The 18,379-nt window shown below is 38.4% G+C and overlaps 1 protein-coding gene and 1 long non-coding RNA gene across 3 annotated transcripts; both read right to left on the bottom strand.

The window, feature by feature from the left end:
• Positions 1-11,010: 11,010 nt before the first annotated feature.
• Positions 11,011-12,112, bottom strand: LOC123600058. The gene is made up of 2 exons (XR_006713458.1): positions 11,872-12,112; positions 11,011-11,167 (listed from the first exon to the last, which is right to left on the bottom strand). It is a non-coding gene; the product is annotated as an uncharacterized LOC123600058 (long non-coding RNA).
• Positions 12,113-12,521: 409 nt separating this feature from the next.
• On the bottom strand, positions 12,522-17,662 carry TSHB (thyroid stimulating hormone subunit beta). 2 transcript variants are annotated; one of them, XM_045478761.1, is made up of 3 exons: positions 17,025-17,662; positions 13,274-13,436; positions 12,522-12,859 (listed from the first exon to the last, which is right to left on the bottom strand). In XM_045478761.1, the coding sequence occupies exons 2-3, from the start codon at positions 13,433-13,435 to the stop codon at positions 12,605-12,607; spliced, it is 417 nt and encodes a 138-aa protein (XP_045334717.1). In that variant the 5' UTR covers position 13,436; positions 17,025-17,662; the 3' UTR covers positions 12,522-12,604. The 2 variants fall into 2 exon arrangements, with proteins under 2 accessions (XP_045334717.1, XP_045334716.1); XM_045478760.1 differs by lacking the exon at positions 17,025-17,662 and adding an exon at positions 14,613-15,493 and having other exon boundaries at positions 13,274-14,526.
• Between the last annotated feature and the right edge of the window lie 717 nt (positions 17,663-18,379).

The following is an 18,379-nucleotide window of genomic DNA, read 5'->3' as shown; positions in this document are numbered from 1 at the left end:
TTCTCTTTTCCCCCCTTCCCATGCGTACATCTCTTTTGTTTCTTAAATTCCACATATGAGTGAAATCATTTGGTATTTGTCTTTCTCTGACCTATTTCGCTTAGCATTATAATTATACTCTTTAGATCGATCCATATCGTTTTAAATGGCAAGATTTCCTTCTTTTTACGGCAGAATAATATTCCATTGTATATGTACACATCACATCTTCTTTATCCAGTCATCTGTCAGTGGACACTTGGGCTGTTCCATAATTTGGCTATTGTAAATAATGCTAGTATAAGCATCAGGGTGCACATATCCCTTTGCATTAGTATTTTTGTATTCTTTGGGTAAATACCTAGTAATGTAATTGCTGGCTCATAGAGTAGTTCTATTTTTAACTTTCTGAGGAAGCTCCATACTATTTTCCAGAGTGGCTGCGCCAGCTTGCATTGCCACCAACAATGCAAAAGAGATCCTCTTTCTCCGCATCCTTGCCAACACCTGTTGTTTCTTGTTAATTTTAGCCATTCTGAGAGATGTGAGGTGGTATCTCATAATGGTTTTGATTTGTAGTTCCCTGATGATGAGTAGCATTGAGCATCTTTTCATGTGTCTTTTAGCCATCTGGATGTCTTCTTTGGAAAAGTGTCTATTCGTGCCTTCTGCCTATTTCTTCACTGGGTTGTTTGTTTTGGAGGTGTTAAGTGTGATAAGTTCTTCATAGATTTTGGATACTAACCCTTTATCAGATAGGTCATTGGCAAATATCTTCTCGCACTCCATAGGCTGCCTTTTAGTTTTGTTGATTGTTTCTTTCACTGTGCAAAAGCTTTTTATCTTGATGAGGTCCCAGTAGTTCATTTTTGCTTTTGTTTCCCTTATCTTCAGCAATGTGCCTAGTAAGAAGTTGCTCCAACCAAGGTCAAAGAGGTTCCTGCCTGTGTTCTCTGGATTTTGATGGTTTCCTGTCTTAAATTAAGGTGTTTCATCCATTTTGAATTTATTTTTGTGTATGGTGCGAGAATGTGGTCCAGTTTCATTTTTCTGCATGTTGCTGTCCGGTTTTCCCAACACCATTTGTTGAAGAGATTGTCTTTTTTTCCATTGGATATTCTTTCCTGCTTTGTTGAAGATAAATTAACCATATAGTTGTGGGTCAATTTCTGGGTTTTCTATTCTGTTCCATTGATGCATGTGTCTGTTTTTGTGCCAGGACCATACTGTCTTGATCACTAGCTCTGTAACGTAGCTTGAAGTCTGGACTCGTGATGCCTTCAGTTTTGTTTTTCTTTTTCAGGACTACTTTGGCTATTCAGGGTCTTTTGTGGTTCCATACAAATTTTAGGATTGTTTGTTCTAGCCCTGTGAAGAATGCTGGTGGTATGATGACAGGGATTGCATTAAATGTGTAGATTGCTTTGGGTAGTATTGACATTTTAACAATATTTGTTCTTCCTATCCAGAAGCATGGAATGCCTTTCCGTTTGGGTCTTCTTCAATTTCTTTCATAAGTGTTCTATAGTTTTCAAAGTATAGATCTTTTACCACTTTAGTTAGGTTTATTCCTAGGTGTCTTATTGTTTTTGGTGCAATTGAAAATGGGATCGATTCCTTGATTTTTCTGTTGCTTCATTAGTGGTATATAGTAATGCCACAGATTTCTGCACGTTGATTTTATATCCTGCTACTTTGCTGAATCATGTGTTCTAGCAATTTTTTGGTGGGGTCTTTCAGATTTTCTTTTTTTATTATTTTTTTAATGTTTATTTATTCTTGAGAGAGAGACAGAGCATGAACAGGGGAGGAGCAGAGAGAGAGAGACAGACAGACAGACAGACAGAATCCAAAGCAGGCTCCAGGCTCTGAGTTGTCAGCATAGAGCTGAACTTGGGGCCTGAGCCCACACACCATGAGATCATGACCTGAGCTGAAGTCAGACACGCAACCAAGTGAGCCACCCAGGTGCCCCCAGATTTTCTACATAGAGTATCATGTCGTCTGCAAAAAGTGAAAGTTTGACTTCTTCTTTCCTTTCTTTTTGTTGTCTGATTGCTGAGGCTAAGATTTCCAGTACATGTTAATAGTAGTGGTGAGAGTGGAAATCCTGTCTTCTCCTCACTGTAAGGGAAAGGCTCTCAGTTTTTCCCCACTGAGGATGATATTAGCTGTGGGTCTTTCATATATGGCCTTTGCGATGTTAAGGTATGTTCCATCTATCCATACTTTATTGAGGGGTTTCATCAAGAATGGATTCTGTATTTTGTCAAATGCTTTCTCTGCATCTATTGACAGGATCATATGGTTCTTTTATCCTTTTTTTTTAAATTAAAGTGGTGTATCAAGTTAATTGATTTGTGGATACTGAACCAGCCCTGCAGCCCAGGAATAAATCCCACTTGATCATGGTGAATGATTCTTTCAATGTACTGTTGAATTCGGTTTGCCAGTATCTTCTTGAGAATTTTTGAATCCACGTTCATCAGGGATATTGGCCTGTAATTCTCCTTTTTTAGTGGAGTCTTTGTCTGGTTTTGCAATCAAGGTAATGCTGGCCTCATATTATGACTTTGGAAGTTTTCCTTCTATTTCTGTTTTTTGGAACAGTTTGAGAAAAATAGATGTTAACTCTTTAAGTGTTTGGTAGAATTCCCTTGGGAAGCCATCTGGCCCAGGTCTCTTGTTTGGGAGATTTTTGATTACTGATTCAGTTTCTATACTGATTATGTGTCTGTTCAAATTTTCTGTTTCCTCCTGTTTCAGTTTTGGTAGTTTGTGAGTTATTAGGAATTTGTCCATCTCTTCCAGATTGTCCACTTTGTTGGCATACAATTTTTCATAGTATTCTCTTACAATTGTTTGTATTTCTGTGGTGTTGATTGTGATTTCTCCTCTTTAATTTGTGATTTTATCTATTTGGGTCCTCTTTTCTTTTTGATAAGTCTGGCTAGAGGGTTATCAATTTTGTTAATTCTTTCGAAGAACCGGCTCTTAGTTTCATTGATGTGTTCTACTGGGTTTTTTCGTGTGTTTGTTTTTTCTATATCATTTCTATTCTTTTTATTTCCCTTCTTCTGCTGGCTTTAGGCTTTATTTGCTGTTCCTTTTCTAGATCCTCTAGGTGTAAGTTTAGTTTGTGTATTTGGGACCTTTCTTACTTTTTGAGATAAGCCTGAATTGCAATATACTTCCCTCTTAGGACTGCCTTTGCTGCATCCCAAGGGTTCGGGATTGTCATGTTTTTATTTTCATTTGCTTCCATGTATTTCTTTAATTTTTTCTTTAATTTACTGGTTAACCCATTCATTCTTCAGTAGGATGTTCTTTAACCTCCCTGTATTTGAGGGCTTTCCAAATTTTTTCTTGTGGTTGACCTCAAGTTTCACAGTGTTGTGATCTGAAAACGTGCATGGTATGATCTCAGTCTTTTGTACTTGTTGAGGGCTTATTTGTGACCCAGTATGTGATCTATTCTGGAGAATATTCCATGTACCCTCAAAAAGAATGTGCATTCTGTTGATTTGAGATGAAATGTTCTGAGTAATATCTGTTAAGTCCATCCAGTCCAGTGTGTCATTCAAAGCCATTGTTTCCTTGTTGATTTTCTGCTTAGATGATCTGTCCATTGTTGTAAGTGGGGTGTTAAAGTCCCCTACTATTATTTTATTGTTATCAGTGAGTTTCTTTATGTTTATTATTAATTGATTTATATATCTGGGTGCTTACAAGTTGGAGGCATATTACAATTATTTGATCTTCTTGATGGATAAGCCCATTTTATTATGATATAATGTCCTTCATCCTTTGTTACAGCCTTGTCTTAAAATCTAGTTTGTCTGATATAAGTATGGCTACTCCAGCTTTCTTTTGACATCCAGTAGCATGATAGATGGTTCTCCATCCCTTCACTTCCAATCTTCAAGTGTCTTTAGGTCTAAAATGAGTCTCTTGTAGGCAGTGTATAGATGGATCTTTTTTTTTTATCCATTCTGATACCCTATGTCTTTTGATTGACCCTATGCCATTTAGTCCATTTATATTCAGAATGATTATTGAATGATTGGACTTTAGTGCCATCATGTAACCTGTAGATTTGATGTTTCTGGTGATGTTCTCTGGTCCTTTCTAGTCTTTGTTGCTTTTGGTCTTTTTTTTTCTTTTTTCTCCAAAGAGTCCCCCTTAAAGTTTCTTGTATGGTCACAAATTCCTTTAGTTTTTGTCTGGGAAACTCTTTATCTCTCCTATGTTGAATGACAGCCTTTCTGGATAGAGCATTCTTGGCTGCACAATGTTTCCATTCAACATGTTGAATATATCTTGCCACTCCTTTCTGGCCTGCCAAGTTTCTGTGGACAGATCTGCTGTGAACCTGATCTATCTTCCCTTGTAGGTGAAGGACTTTTTTTCCCCATGTTGCTTTCGGGATTCTTTCCTTGTCTGTGTATTTTGTGAATTTTACTATGATATGTCTTGGTGATGACTGGCTTTTGTTGAATTTAATGGGAGTCCTCTGTGCTTCTTGGATTTTGATGTCTGTGTCCTTTCCCAGATTAGGGAAGTTTTCCACTATAATTTGCTCACATAAACCTTCCTTTTTCTCCCTCTTCATCTTCTGGGACTCCTCTGACACAAATGTTATTACATTTTAATAAAACACTGAGTTCCCTAAGTCTGCCTTCGTGATCCCTGACCTTTGTTTCCCTCTTCTTTTCAGATCCATCATTTTTTATAATTTTATCTTCTGTATTGTTAATTCACTCCTCTGCCTCATCTGTCCTTGTTTTTATGCACTCAATTTGGGTTTTTGCATCTCAGTTTTAGCATTTTTAATTTTGGCCTGACTAGATTTTAGTTCTTTTATCTCTGCAGAAAGAGATTCTTTTGTGTCTTCTATGCTTTTTGAAGCCCAGCTAGTATCCTTATAATTGTTTTAAATTATAGTTCAGAAATCTTATTTATATCTGCATTGGCAAAATATCTGGCCATCATTTCTTCCTGTCCTTTTTTCTTTTTTTAAAAAAATTTTTTAATATTCATTTATTTTTAACAGAGAGAGACAGACAGGCAGATTGTGAGTGGGGGTGGGGCAGAGAGAGAGAGGGAGACACAGAATCCGAAGCAGGCTCCAGGCTCTGAGCTCTCAGCACAGAACCCAACACAGGGCTCAAACTCACGGGCCATGAGATCATGACTTGAGCCAAAGTCAGATGCTTAACCAACTGAACCACCCAGGCACCCATCTTCCTGTTCTTTCTTTTGAGGTGAATTCCTCAATCTTGTAATTTTGGATGAATATAAAACAACAATAATAATAGAATAAAATAAAATAAAAATTAATTTAAAAAAATCAAGTAAAGGAAGCTAGATCCTAGGTGTGTTTTGGTCTGCATGTTAAGAGAAGCTTGATAGAAAAAAGAGGAGAGAAAAAGAATAAAAATTACAGAAATTAAAAAAATGAAAATAAAAATGAAATAAAATTTGAAAATAAAAAATTTTGCTCTTTCCGTAACCAAGAAACAAAAGAAAAACAACAAAAACAACAGAAGCAACAAAAACAAAAAAGCAAACAAACAAATGAACAAAAAAAAACCCAAATGAAGCTAGATCCAGTTTTCCCTAGAGCTGAAACTTCACAGCAGTATGGTCAGTAGACTAATCTCGTGGAAGGGACTTGTGCTGGTCTCCTAGGGGAGGGGAATGCGGCTCTCTCAGGCTGACTTGCCCTAGTGGAGATGTGCCTGGAGGACACAATGGGGAGGGGCTTGCCGTAATGACTCAGTTCTCCACTTGGTGGCACTATTTAGCTCACTGGGGTCCATCAGTGTTGGTGGGCTAATGGTGAAAATGGCTTCACCCCACTCTGTATTCTCCAGCGTGGGAAGTTTGGGCCATCACCCCTCCTGTGTCCTCTGCTTCCGTCACCTCCCTGCCTTCCCCCTGTGTCCAAGCTGTCCACCTACTAGGCAGTGACTCTCTCCAGAGTTTTAGGCATTGCTGTGTTTCAAAATCCACATTTCAGAGACCTCCATGGTTCAGACCCACAGTGATCTGGGGGAGTCTCGTGGAACTGTAGCCTGCTTGTTCCAGGAAACAGTTGCACCACCACACAGTGACTTAGAGTTTATGGTGAATCAAACACAGCCGGTACCAGGGTTTGTTGCCCTCAGCTGGGGTCTTTGTTCCTATATGGGTGAATATGGCAGCTTGATCGTGCCCACCAGGTCTTTTGCCCGCGGAGAGGCCACATCACCTCTATTAAATGCACTGCAAGCTGGGGAACCACTTCTCCCTGTAGGACCCAGGGGATCCTCAGACGGTGCTTCCTGCTCCTGGGCCTCTGCCTTGCTTCCTCACCAGAGCACCACCAGGGGCTGACCTCTGACTCTGTGCTCCACTGTTTATTAAAAACTGGCAGTATTGAAACCCTGTCCTTTTTCTCCTATCAATGGTTTTGGGGAACAGTTTTCTTGTGCAGTCCCCTGTGCCTGTTTTCACTCTTCCTTTCTAGCTGCTTTCAGGGGGATTGCTTTCTTGCACAAACCCAATGCATTGCCCTCTCCCTTGAAGTGCAGGTAGCTGATAGAGACTCTCCAGCCTGAGATTAAGGAATGGATGGGGAATATGAACTGTTTTGGGCTTTAAACATTACTGAATTCTGGATTGTAGTTAGAAACCTTACTGGATTCTAGTTTTTGCAGCTTTCTCACTGAGGTCTTCGATGTGAAAGGCTACTCATATTGTTCAAATATGGGCACTACTACTTGTATGTTGCAGATTCCTAAACTATAGTTCTCGTGAGACTCCCTCCTTGAGCTTCAGGAATGTATATATCCTTCACATGTATTCAGTGCCTGTTTATGTTTCCTCTTGGATGTCCTGTAGTCATTTCCAACTTGCTTCGTCACTGTAGTCTGCTTTCCTGCCTGTGTGCCACCATCTTCTAGCTGTCAGGAAACCTAGGAATGATTCTAGTTTCCTATTTCCCTCAATTCCCCCTCTCTCTGTCTACTTCTTGGTAGGAATTCCAGTATATTAGTTAGAAATCCTCATGAAGGGGCGCCTGGGTGGCTCAGTCGGTGAAGCGTCCGACTTCGGCTCAAGTCATGATCTCACGGTTCGTGAGTTCAAGCCCCATGTCGGGCTCTGTGCTGACAGCTCGGAGCCTGGAGCCTGCTTCTGATTCTGTGTCTCCCTCCCTCTCTGCCCCTCCCCTGCTCATGCTCTGTCTCTCTCTCTCTCTCTCTCTCTCTCTCTCTCTCTCCAAAATAAATAAACATGAAAAAAAAATTTTTTTAAATCCTCATGAAATCCTCTGACTTTGTCCTCCAGTCACTGTTCATACTAAAGCTAAGTGATCTTGAAAGGGTTCAAATTTGATTTTGTAACTCGTTCAAAATTTTTTCAGTGTGGGGAGGAGTTAAGATGGCAGAGTAGTAAGGGGACCCTGGGCTTGTGTCATTCCTTGGACACAGATCAACATCAACCCATTTTGAACACCTATGAAATTGATCTGAGGATTAACAGAACAACCTGCATAATTTGAGGCAGAGAACACAGCAGGTGTGTGCCAAGAAGTGAACTAGGGGAGTGAAGAGCTGCGGTGCCACAGAGCGGAGGGAGGGAAGGAGGAGAGAGGGAGGGAGAGAGGGAGGGAGGGAGGGAAGGAGGAGGGAGGGAGGGAGGGAGAAAACAAACATGGGGGGGAGAAGCCCAAAGGAAAATCGAGGTGCACCTACCAGAAGGGACATGAACGCTAGGCAGACAAAAACAGCAGGTGGAAGGAGGGTAACAGAAGTAGAGAATGTGAGCCAGAGTTCTTTGAAAAGATAACTAGGAATTAGCCAGGAGAGATGAGAGGGTAGGAAAGAATCCAACATTGAGCAATAGGGGGTTAGAGTGGAAGTTACCTTGATAAAAAAAATTTTTACTGTACTTAGACTTGCTACTGAGAAGTGGGAGAGGGGCAATTTCTTATATAAATGAGAACTTTTTTTTTTCCTGAGGAGATACTGTATAATTGACATACAACATTAGTTTCAGATGTACATTATATTTGTATATATGCTGACATGATCACCACAATAAGTCTAACATCCATCACCGTACATAGTTACAGAATTTCTTTTCTTATGATGAGAACTTGTAAGATTTACCTTCACTTAGCAACTTTCCCTATGCAATACAGCATTAACTATAGATGCCATGCTGTACATTACATCCCCATGACTTAGTTATTTCATAACCGGAAGTTTGTACCTTTTGACTCTCTTCACCTATTTCACTCACCTCCAACTCCCCACCTCTGGCAAGCACCACTCTGTTCTCTGTATCTCTAGCTTATTTTTCTTTTTCTTCAAGATTCAACATATAAGTGAGATCATACAGTATTTGCGTTTCTCTGACTGACTTATTTTGCTTAATATAATCCCCTCAGGGTCCATTCATGTTGTCATACATGGCAAGATTTTACTTCTCTTTTATGGCAAAACAAAAAATAAGTGTTGATGAAAATGTGAAGAAAAGGGAACCCTTGTATGTTGTTGGTGGCAATGTAAATTGGTGTAGCCACTATGGGAAACAGTATGGAAGTTCCTCAAAAAATTAAAAATAGTACTCTCATATGATCCAGCAATTCCACTTCTGAATATTTATCCAAAGCAAATGAAAACACCAAGTTGAAGAGATCTATACACCCCTATGTTCCTTGCTGCATTATTTACAATAGCCAAGATACGGAAGCAACCCAAATGTCCATCAATGGATGAATGGATGTGTGTATATATATATATGCGGTGGACTATTACTCGGCCATAAAAAAGAATAAGATCTTGCCATTTGCAACAACATGGATGGACCTAGAGGGTATTGTGCTGAGTGAAATAAGTCAGACAGGAAAAGACAAATATCACATGATTTCACAAGATGTGAAGTCTAAAAACAAAGAAAAAAAAACACAGCAAGCAAAATAAAACAGACTCATAAATACAGAGAATAAACTGGTAGTTGCCAGAGTGGAGGGGAGTGGCAGGATGGGTGAAGTAGATGAAGGGGATTAAGAGGAACAAACTTCCAGTTATAAAATAAATAACTCATGGGGATGAAAAGTACAGCATACAAAATATAGTCAATATATTGAATAACATTGTATGATGACAGATGATGACTACACTTATTGTGGTAAGTACTGAGTAATATATATTGTAGTGTATACAACATATGTCATATAAATATATATTATATTTTGTTGTATGTATAGTGAGAATTGTTGAATTGCTGTGTTGTACATCGGAAACTAATATACTATCATATGTCAACTACACTTCCATAATAAAACAAAAATATTTTTTAAGGTTGCTTTGGTTATTCAGGGACTGTGGTGGTTCCACACAAGTTTTAAGTTTGAGAATTGTTTGCTCTGGTTCTGTGAAAAACGCCACTTGCGTCTTAATAAGGATTGCACTGAATCTACATGTAGATTTCTTTGGCTAGTATGGATTTTAACAATATTCATTTTTCCAATCCATGAGCAGAATATCTTCCCATTTATTTGTGTCTTCTTCAGTTTCTTTCATCAATGTCTTAGAGTTTTCAGTGTCTTTCACTTCCTTTGTTAAACTTATTCCTACTTTCTTCTTTTTGATAGAATTGAAAATAGGATTGTTTTCTTAATCTCTTTCTGACAATTTTGTGGGGTTTTTTAGTGTTTGTTTTCAGTGCAACAGGTTTCTGTAGATTGATTTTGTACCCTGCAATTTTACTGAATTTATTTATTAGTTCTAACAGGTTTTTGGTGGAGTCTGTAAGGTATGCTATATGTAGTATCATGTCATCTGCAAATAGTGACAGTGTTACTTGCAATTTGGATGCCTTTTATTTCTCTTTCTTACATACTTCTGAGGAGTTTGGCTATTAGAAAAGCAGAGATGGCGGCTGCACTGATCCCAGATCCATTTACTTATGAAAAAACTCTTTATATTTCAGAGTCAAATGAGGAACAAAAGGGTTTTTTACAGACCTGAGTCTCAAAACTTCTGTCAAGAACTGACTCCTTTAAACTTTAGGTTGAATTAAAAACCACTTCAGAAGATGTTCCAAAGTCTCCATCTATCCCTTATTCCACCAGCAATGATTCTTTATTTCCCATTTCTGAGCTCTCTACTCATTCCGCCTCTCTTAAACCCAAAGAACATCGATACCCTCCGAAAGAGCATTTCCATATACACGTGTTTCTAGATCCAGTTGAGGCAAATTGTTGATCGTGCCAATCCCGAACCCTTCTCCTAAGGATTGTCTTAGACTACTTCACTTTTAAAAATAGTTCAGTATAACTTATACGTGCCCCTATTCTAAGTGGATTGCCTTCAGTGGGTGGAGACAAGTTGTCTCTGATATGCCATTCTAGGGCTCTGTGGCCCATGATGGTATAGGCCCACCACAGCCATGTCCAGGCCTAGCCTCCTCCCTACAGGTATAGGAAGCTAATTTATGCAATGTCTTCTGAGTGGAAGTCTGTTTAAGGGGCCTCCCTAAATCTCTCAGCGTAGTCACAGTTCAAGTCGCTGGAAAATATCTTTCAGATTCCATGAAAACCATGGAATCGCGTGATTAGTGCCAGTTAGGTGTGAACATTAAAGAGTTTACTCATTAATCAGAGATCTATGTTTGATACACAGTTTTCAGAGGGGATGTTATAATCCTGCGCTTTAACTGTTCATGTTATCAAGTGATATAAGAACCCAAAGCCCCAGATTAATACTTGGAAACTGTACTGTCAACCTCAAACACAGTAAGGTAAGCATAATGTGGATTCCTGACTTTGTCTATAAATGTGCAACTATTCCCTCCCCATTGACAGAGCATGGGCTTGGTGGTAATCCATCTATGCCACCTGTACACCTGCACACATGCGCACTCGCACACACACGCATGCGCACTCGCCCAGCTCTCCCGTGTCTGCATGCGGGCATTTACAAGATTCCCAGCTGAATGTAGCCGGTGACTGTGGGATACAGCAAAGGTAACCATCCCTGCTGATAATTGATTTTTACCCTGAGGGTAGCAGTTTACATGGAGAGAAATGGGCAAATACAGGATAAATCATCTTTTTGAGGTCAAGTCTTTTTGAGGTCAGACTAGGTCTGTCTCGCATCACACGTGTGTTGAAACCAAACTCATGAAAGAGTACCTAAGGAAGGAAAAGAAAAATAAACGGCCACTTACCAAGTGCATTTTCCAGATTACAATGTTTCAATATTGATGAATGTTTAGAATTTAGGATGATTCTATGTTATTGAATCCCTTAGCATTCTCCCCCTGTCCCTGAAATCTTTCAAAATCCTTCTAGTTTTTCAGGACATCAAAGGCCAAAGCAGCACAAATTACTCTTGGTATAAATGCTGAAAAGTGTCTCCTATTACTTGAAAGAATACAAAGGATTTAGACTTCCACATGTAAAATGATCATGGCCTCTTTTCTAGGCTTTTGGGCGTATAACTTTCATAAGTCAGTTGGCCCATCAGAGTAATTAAATTAAAGAGAACAGTTTTTAGAATGGAATATACTGTCCTCTGAGTTTTGGTGAAGTTTTATCATATGCATTTGAGTAGCCTAGAATAAAAGGCTATATTGCAGATTTCACATATTCTTTTTTTTTTTTAATTTTTTTTTAACGTTTATTTATTTTTGAGACAGAGAGAGAGACAGAGCATGAACAGGGGAGGGTCAGAGAGAGGGAGACACAGAATCTGAGACAGGCTCCAGGCTCTGAGCTGTCAGCACAGAGCCCGACGCGGGGCTTGAACTCACTGACCGTGAGATCATGACCTGAGCCGAAGTTGGCCACTTAACCTACTGAGCCACCCAGGCGCCCCTCACATATTCTTTACCCACCATTTCCACTCCAGTCCTGCTTCTAGCCTTTGGAAGTCAGTGTCTCCAGTACCCTGTTGCCATATATTCCTTCACTTTCTGATCACATAACCCTCTACTTATAACTCTGCAGCATCCCCACATTCATTTTCTATATCAAGACAAACCTCATGGCCTTCTGTTAAGAAAGCCTGCTCAGGGGGCGCCTGGGTGGCTCAGTCAGTTGAGCGTCCGACTTCGGCTCAGGTCACAATCTCACGACTTCGGCTCAGGTCACAATCTCACGGCTTCGGCTGAGGTTATGATCTCACGGCTCATGAGTTCGAGCCCCACGTCAGGCTCTGTACTGACAGCTCAGAGCCTGGAGTCTGCTTCGGATTCTGTGTCCCTCTCTTGCTGTGCCCCTCCCTCACTCACGCTCTCTCTTTCTCTCAAGAATAAATAAAACATTAAAAAAAATTTTTTTTTAAAGCCTGCTCAAGGCTGGCTTTCATCAGTGTCTGATATCCCTGTTCGCCATTTTACCTGCTCTCTGCCCTTCCATGTGGAAACCATCCTTTATGCGAGCTCAAAAGGCTGTTTCATTGACCTTTTCTTCTAAATCCCCTAAGCTCTCTAATGCATGTGTGGGTATAGGTTTGGATGAAAGAGTACTCAAAATGTACACAGTGTGTTGTGAAACATATTGGTATTTTATTAATTGTATTCCAGGTAAACACATTGAACTGAACCGCAAGTGACCTTGCTATTGAAGTTAGATAGAAACTCCTACCGCATCGGACTTCCGGGGTTTGGTACAATCATTTGTCTTGATGGCCTCATGTATGCAGTCGCTATAATCAGTATTACACTTGCCACATTTACAGCTTACAGCTACCGGGTAGGAGAAATAGGGAGTAACATGGTGTGGGCATCCTGGTATTTCTACAGTCTTGTACAGGAAGTCTCTGTAGGTGCAAACGTCTTGGGACAGAGCATATTTGGGAAGAAACAGTTTGCCATTGATATCCTGAGGGAAGAACAGAAGAGGAAGCAAAATGTTAATTCGCTTACATCCCATAGATACAAATAGGACTGGGGGAGGATTCCTTAGTCCCATTCCCCAATACCAATTCAGCATATCCACACTGAATCCTATAGAGACAAAAATGACATACATACACACCTCTCTTTTATCCTTGATCGTGGGAACAAGATAAGGTTTAAATAAACTTTGGGAGTAAAACTATTGTAAAAATTATCTGTACCAACTGTATGGAGTAGGTCCGTATATTATAACCTAGGGACTCTACCTCTAAGGAGCCAATGACTGTTAGGTCTGCGAAATGAGGTTGTGATTTATCTCATTTCCTTTCTGGATAGAAATGGACTGAGTCTAGGTTTGTCTAATTTTCAGCTAAAAGAAGTGAGATGAACTACATACCCGTGTCATACAATATCCAGCACAGATGGTGGTGTTGATGGTTAGGCAATAAGCACACTCTTTCCTTTCGACATGCATCATATACTCAGTTGGAAAACAAAAAGACATCGCTCGTCCACATGCCAGGCCAAAAAGCACGGACATCATGTAGATTGCAGTCATGCTAAATCAAAGACAAAATTAAAGAATCTATTACATGAATCCTTTAGGACATTCAGAAGGGACATTTAGAAAGAGCTACAGTGCGTGTGCATATGTGTGTGCGTGTGTGTGTGTAAATATATATATTTATCGAATGCCTACTTTGTTCTAGGCCCTATATTAGGTGTTTTTACATACTTAGTACTCTCAATAACCTTTCTTTATAATGTGGCCATGAGCCATATACGTCATAGTGTAGGAACTCACATAGCAAATGTCCTGCTCGCAAGTGCCACTTAACAACACTAGGCAGTGAAATGGAAAGCCTGAAACATCACAACAGAAAAGTGACAGACACATAAGGTCAACTCAGTGCAAAACAATTCATTCAGTAGAAACAGTTTAAATACCTGCCTCTAATTATAAGAAGTGACTTAACAGGCCTCAGTAGGGGCTTTTCAAAACAGGAGTTTCCTAAAATCTTTGGTTCGATAGTTTAAAAGGCCAACAGACTAGTCATAATTAGAAAGCATATAGAAACCAAGAAAATGTATAATCAAACTGTAGTGCCATCTCAATGCAAATAAGCTTGCATACAATTCTATCCAATGTCTGTCAAGGAAGATGAAGCTACAGAAAGCCTAGAATGGGCCAACTATTCTAGTGTTATTCTAACCGATGTTAAAGGGTTAACCCAGAAATCTAGAACCACCCCCCCTTTTCCAACCCTGAGAATATTCTCTGATGGTTGAAAGAAGTGGAGTTGGACAAATAAAAATTATTTTACTAAGAAAATGTATTGAGCGCACTATCTTAAAACAAATTATAGACACAAAAAATATAGGTTGACATAGTGAGAGTAATACCATTCAAGGACAGATCTACTGTGGGTTAGCCGGGAAAAAAGAATGAGGTTTGACTACCTGGAAGATAACAGAGGGTCCACTGTGCCTCAAGTAGAAGGAGAATATGTATCTCAATAGAACCTGTTTAATGGAGAGTCTGTTCAATATTGATGGGTCATTCTAAGCAGATGGATAATATTATTATGACTTATAGCAGATAAATTAGATAAACATATCTAATTTGTTTAGATTAGCATTTGAACTGAGCTAATTTGAACTGTATGAAGTAGGTCCGTATATTAAAACCTAGGGACTCTACCTCTAAGGAGCTCTACTCCACTTGAACTGTAGACCATTTGAACCAGACGATGAGAAATACAAAATGGATAAGCTATGGTCCATGACTTCAAGGGCTAACAGTCTAAGGAGAGAAGTATGAACACTAATAATAAAAGCATTGTTCTAAGTGCTCTGAAAGAGTCCAAATCATCACTCCAAGATACAAAATTATATAAAACTTCTTCTGTATAAATAAGGAAGTGAAGTAACCCATTTAAAAGGGTTTTCTGGTTAACTCTTTTGGATAAAATGTTGCATATTCAAGTATTCTTTGGAATTTTTTGGTATTTCAGTTAAGGAGTGAAAATATAAGAATTTCTGGCTCATGGGTCTGGTTTTCTCAAGTGCTTCACAAATGTGAGCTCCGTCTATGGTAGAGAATTGGTTCCATTATTTTAAAACCACAGATTTAGAGGATTCTCTAAGAATGATATAAAATATTCAGCCATCGTGATCATATGGTTCTTGCCTGTCTAGCCAACTACTGGGTTTTTGCATAAAAAATAATTAACTCGGATATTTTAACTATTAGCTCTGTCTGTGATTCTATATAACATAGATGTGTGGTGATCTGGTGAGAATATTGGTCCTGGAGTTAGGAAACAGAATGCTATTTCAAGATCTCCCATAGATCTATGAGAAATTGACTAAAATATTTAATCTATCTGGGCCTTATTTTCTCATCTGGAAAACATAAAGAGACAAGTAAACCTAACCATTTTTTTTTTTTAATTGTAGGATAAAACACTGTTTTAGAACTTTTACCCACTGTTGCCATATTCATTATGGATACTGTATATGTTTTGAGAGTTCCTCTTATAAATGTAAAACTCTGAACAAAAGGAAAAATTAAAAGTGCTGAGTTACTGGGTGGCTCAGTCGGTTAAGCATCAGACTTCATTCAGCTCAGGCCGTGATCTCATGGTTCCTGAGTTCGAGCCCTACATCTGACTCTCTCCTGTCAGCACAGGGCCCACTTTGGATTCTCTGTCCCCTTCTCTCTGCACCTCCCCCATTTGCATTCCTTCTCTCTCAAAAATGAATAAAAATATTTTTAGGGGCTCCTGGGTGGTTCAGTTGGTTAAGTGTCCGACTTCAGCTCGGGTCATGATCTCATGGGTTCATGGGTTCGAGCCCCAGGTCAGGCTCTGCGCTGACAGCATGGAGCTTGGAACCTACTTCAGATTCTGTTTCCATCTCTCTGCCCCCACCCCCTCCCTCACTCACATTTTGTCTCTCTCTCTCTCTCTCTCTCTCTTGCAAATATAAAATAAAATGAAAAAAAATTTTTTAATAAATAATTTTTTAAGTGCTGAATTACAAGCAATAGTAGCTGTATAATTTTGTGAGTGTAAAAAAAAGTAAGAATTGTTCTTTCCCCTTCATTGCAAATAGTAAAACTTCACCCACAGAATCTTTCTGAGCCTGTTTCTTCATCTATAAAAGGAAGGCTTAGAACTAGAAGATGATCAGGAAGGTCTTTTCAGCACAAATAGATTGTGATTCTATGTGATAAATTAGTGTCAGTTCCCTGAGCTATAAGAGTTAGTGATCTAGAATTCTGCTTCCAGATTTCATTACAATTATGAGTAACTGAGCAATTTAATATCATTTGCCGTCATTTTTCCACATGCTCCTTCCTAAAAATCATAAAAAGAATAAAACAATATGTGTGAAGCTCTTGGAATGCTATGGAACAAAGACTAATAACTATATAACACTATATAAATCACTATTAGTTAATACCTCCCTATATGATCTGCCATAATTTCTCCTTTATTGTCACCTGGATTCTCATCTCTGCAACTTAAATGCCTCTTTAAAGTCATCATAAGTGATTTATTAAGCACCTAAAGATAGAAGGCATGATTTCAGGTCCTAATAATGAGAGATGCCTCTTTCAGTGGTATGACCATCTGTCTACACTTTCAACATTTTTTCCTACATAAAGTAACTTCTTTCCTTTGCCACTTACCCCACCTTTTTCCTCCCTCCCTCTTTTTTTTGCTCTCACTACCTTCATTCTTAATAAACACATTGCTCTCTACTCTGCTAAATTCCTTTGCCTATCTTTTGTCTCCAAATTCCTTACTATGCCATAAAAAAATCAATTGCCCACCCTATGAGCAATCCAGAACTTCACTAAAGCAATATTTTTCTGGAAACCAAAATATACTATAAGGCAGGTGTGTACATTAGACACTATCCAAAGTGAATTTACTGTAAGTTTTCCCAGAAGTATATGATCATCAAACATAACCATTAGTAATTGACAGGATCTAATACACTGATAAAAATGTTTAAATCAAAATGTAACTAGAGAAAGCCATGAACATCAATCAGCCTTCATTAGAGAACTGACCAGTTGTTCCTCTTACTTTAAGTCAATGTAGTTTTTCATATCTTTATATATGTCATTCACTCACCTCCACCACCATTGAACAATTTTGGAGCAGTAATTAGAATTCTTGGAGTCTATTGAAGCAAATTATCACTTAGCACTTGCCATTTTTGAGTATTGGCTAAAATCATGAAAATGAAGAAAGAATTCAAGTAAGAACATTTCATTTCACAAAGCCTTTTCAGTGTAGACACCTACCTTACTTTGCATTGGTGAGCTGATGGTATAATGACCCAGACTAAAAGCTCTTGGTTCATTTTATACCCTTCAGGATAATTCCTCTCTGATCTTCTTGTTTATATAATTGCATTTGAATTATTGCTTTCTTATCTGAAAAAACATCTATTGAAAATTCATACTGAACCCCAAATAAAATGTGTTTAGACAAACAATTTCACAACATATTCCGCTGGAAACTCTGACATTATTGCAGCATGAATTTTCCTCTCTCCAATTTCAAAATAAAATTACCCTTTTAAATACATCCTTTATTAATATTTATTAATATTAACAAAGGATACACACAGAAGGAGAAAAAACATAACAAAAAAAAACCCTCAACATCATCTAAGTAAATCTTGGAAATAAATTTATTTGGGGCTTGAGTGTCCCAAATTTTGCCTGAATGCTCCCTTACAGATAATAGAAAATTTTGCTCATCTACAAAACAAAGGCACCTTTTTTATGGAAATCCAGAGCAATTTGCATATGTGTTGTGGATTAAAAGAAAAAAAATATTTAATTAGTTAAAATATTTTAGTTCAAAATATTTTATTGTTCTATCTTTGGATTTGAAAAAATAATAAACAAAATTTACATGTGTGAAAGAATAGTCATTTAAGTAAATGACCAAATCTGACAAGATGTCAAACTGATCTGAGATCAAATCCTGACTCTGCCATTTACTATGACATTAGCATGCTTGAGCTTTAGTTGTTTCATCACGTACTTAAAGGTAGTATCAGTGTTTATGTAAAGCACTTAACACAGTATCTGCCATATAATAAGTGCTCGATAAATGATAGCTAACTTATGATAATTCAATACTCACTTGTTTAATAACTATTTAGTCAGAATGCCTGGTATATAGCAGGCAGTCGTTATATGTGTTTAATGTATAAATGGCTGAGGAAGGGCATGAAAAAATAATTATTGAATTTTTGAAACCAACATACACTTTTCTCCATCTACACAGCTGTAATTCAATTCTACTTCTTTTAACCCATTTGCCTCTGTGTAACAAGGTAATATGCCAAAAGTTCAACGAGAATTTTCTACTGCCCTCAGGGAAAAAAAGTCCAAACTCCTTAGTATCATTTACAAATCCCTGGCAATCTATTTTACCTCTCTGGTTTTATCTGTCATCCCTCACCCTGACTT

This window comes from Leopardus geoffroyi, chromosome C1 (genome assembly GCF_018350155.1).
Source record: "Leopardus geoffroyi isolate Oge1 chromosome C1, O.geoffroyi_Oge1_pat1.0, whole genome shotgun sequence".
Classification (NCBI taxonomy): Eukaryota; Metazoa; Chordata; class Mammalia; order Carnivora; family Felidae; genus Leopardus; species Leopardus geoffroyi.
The sequence above is the reverse complement of the archived record's forward strand: the minus strand, read 5'-3'. Positions and strand labels throughout refer to the sequence as shown.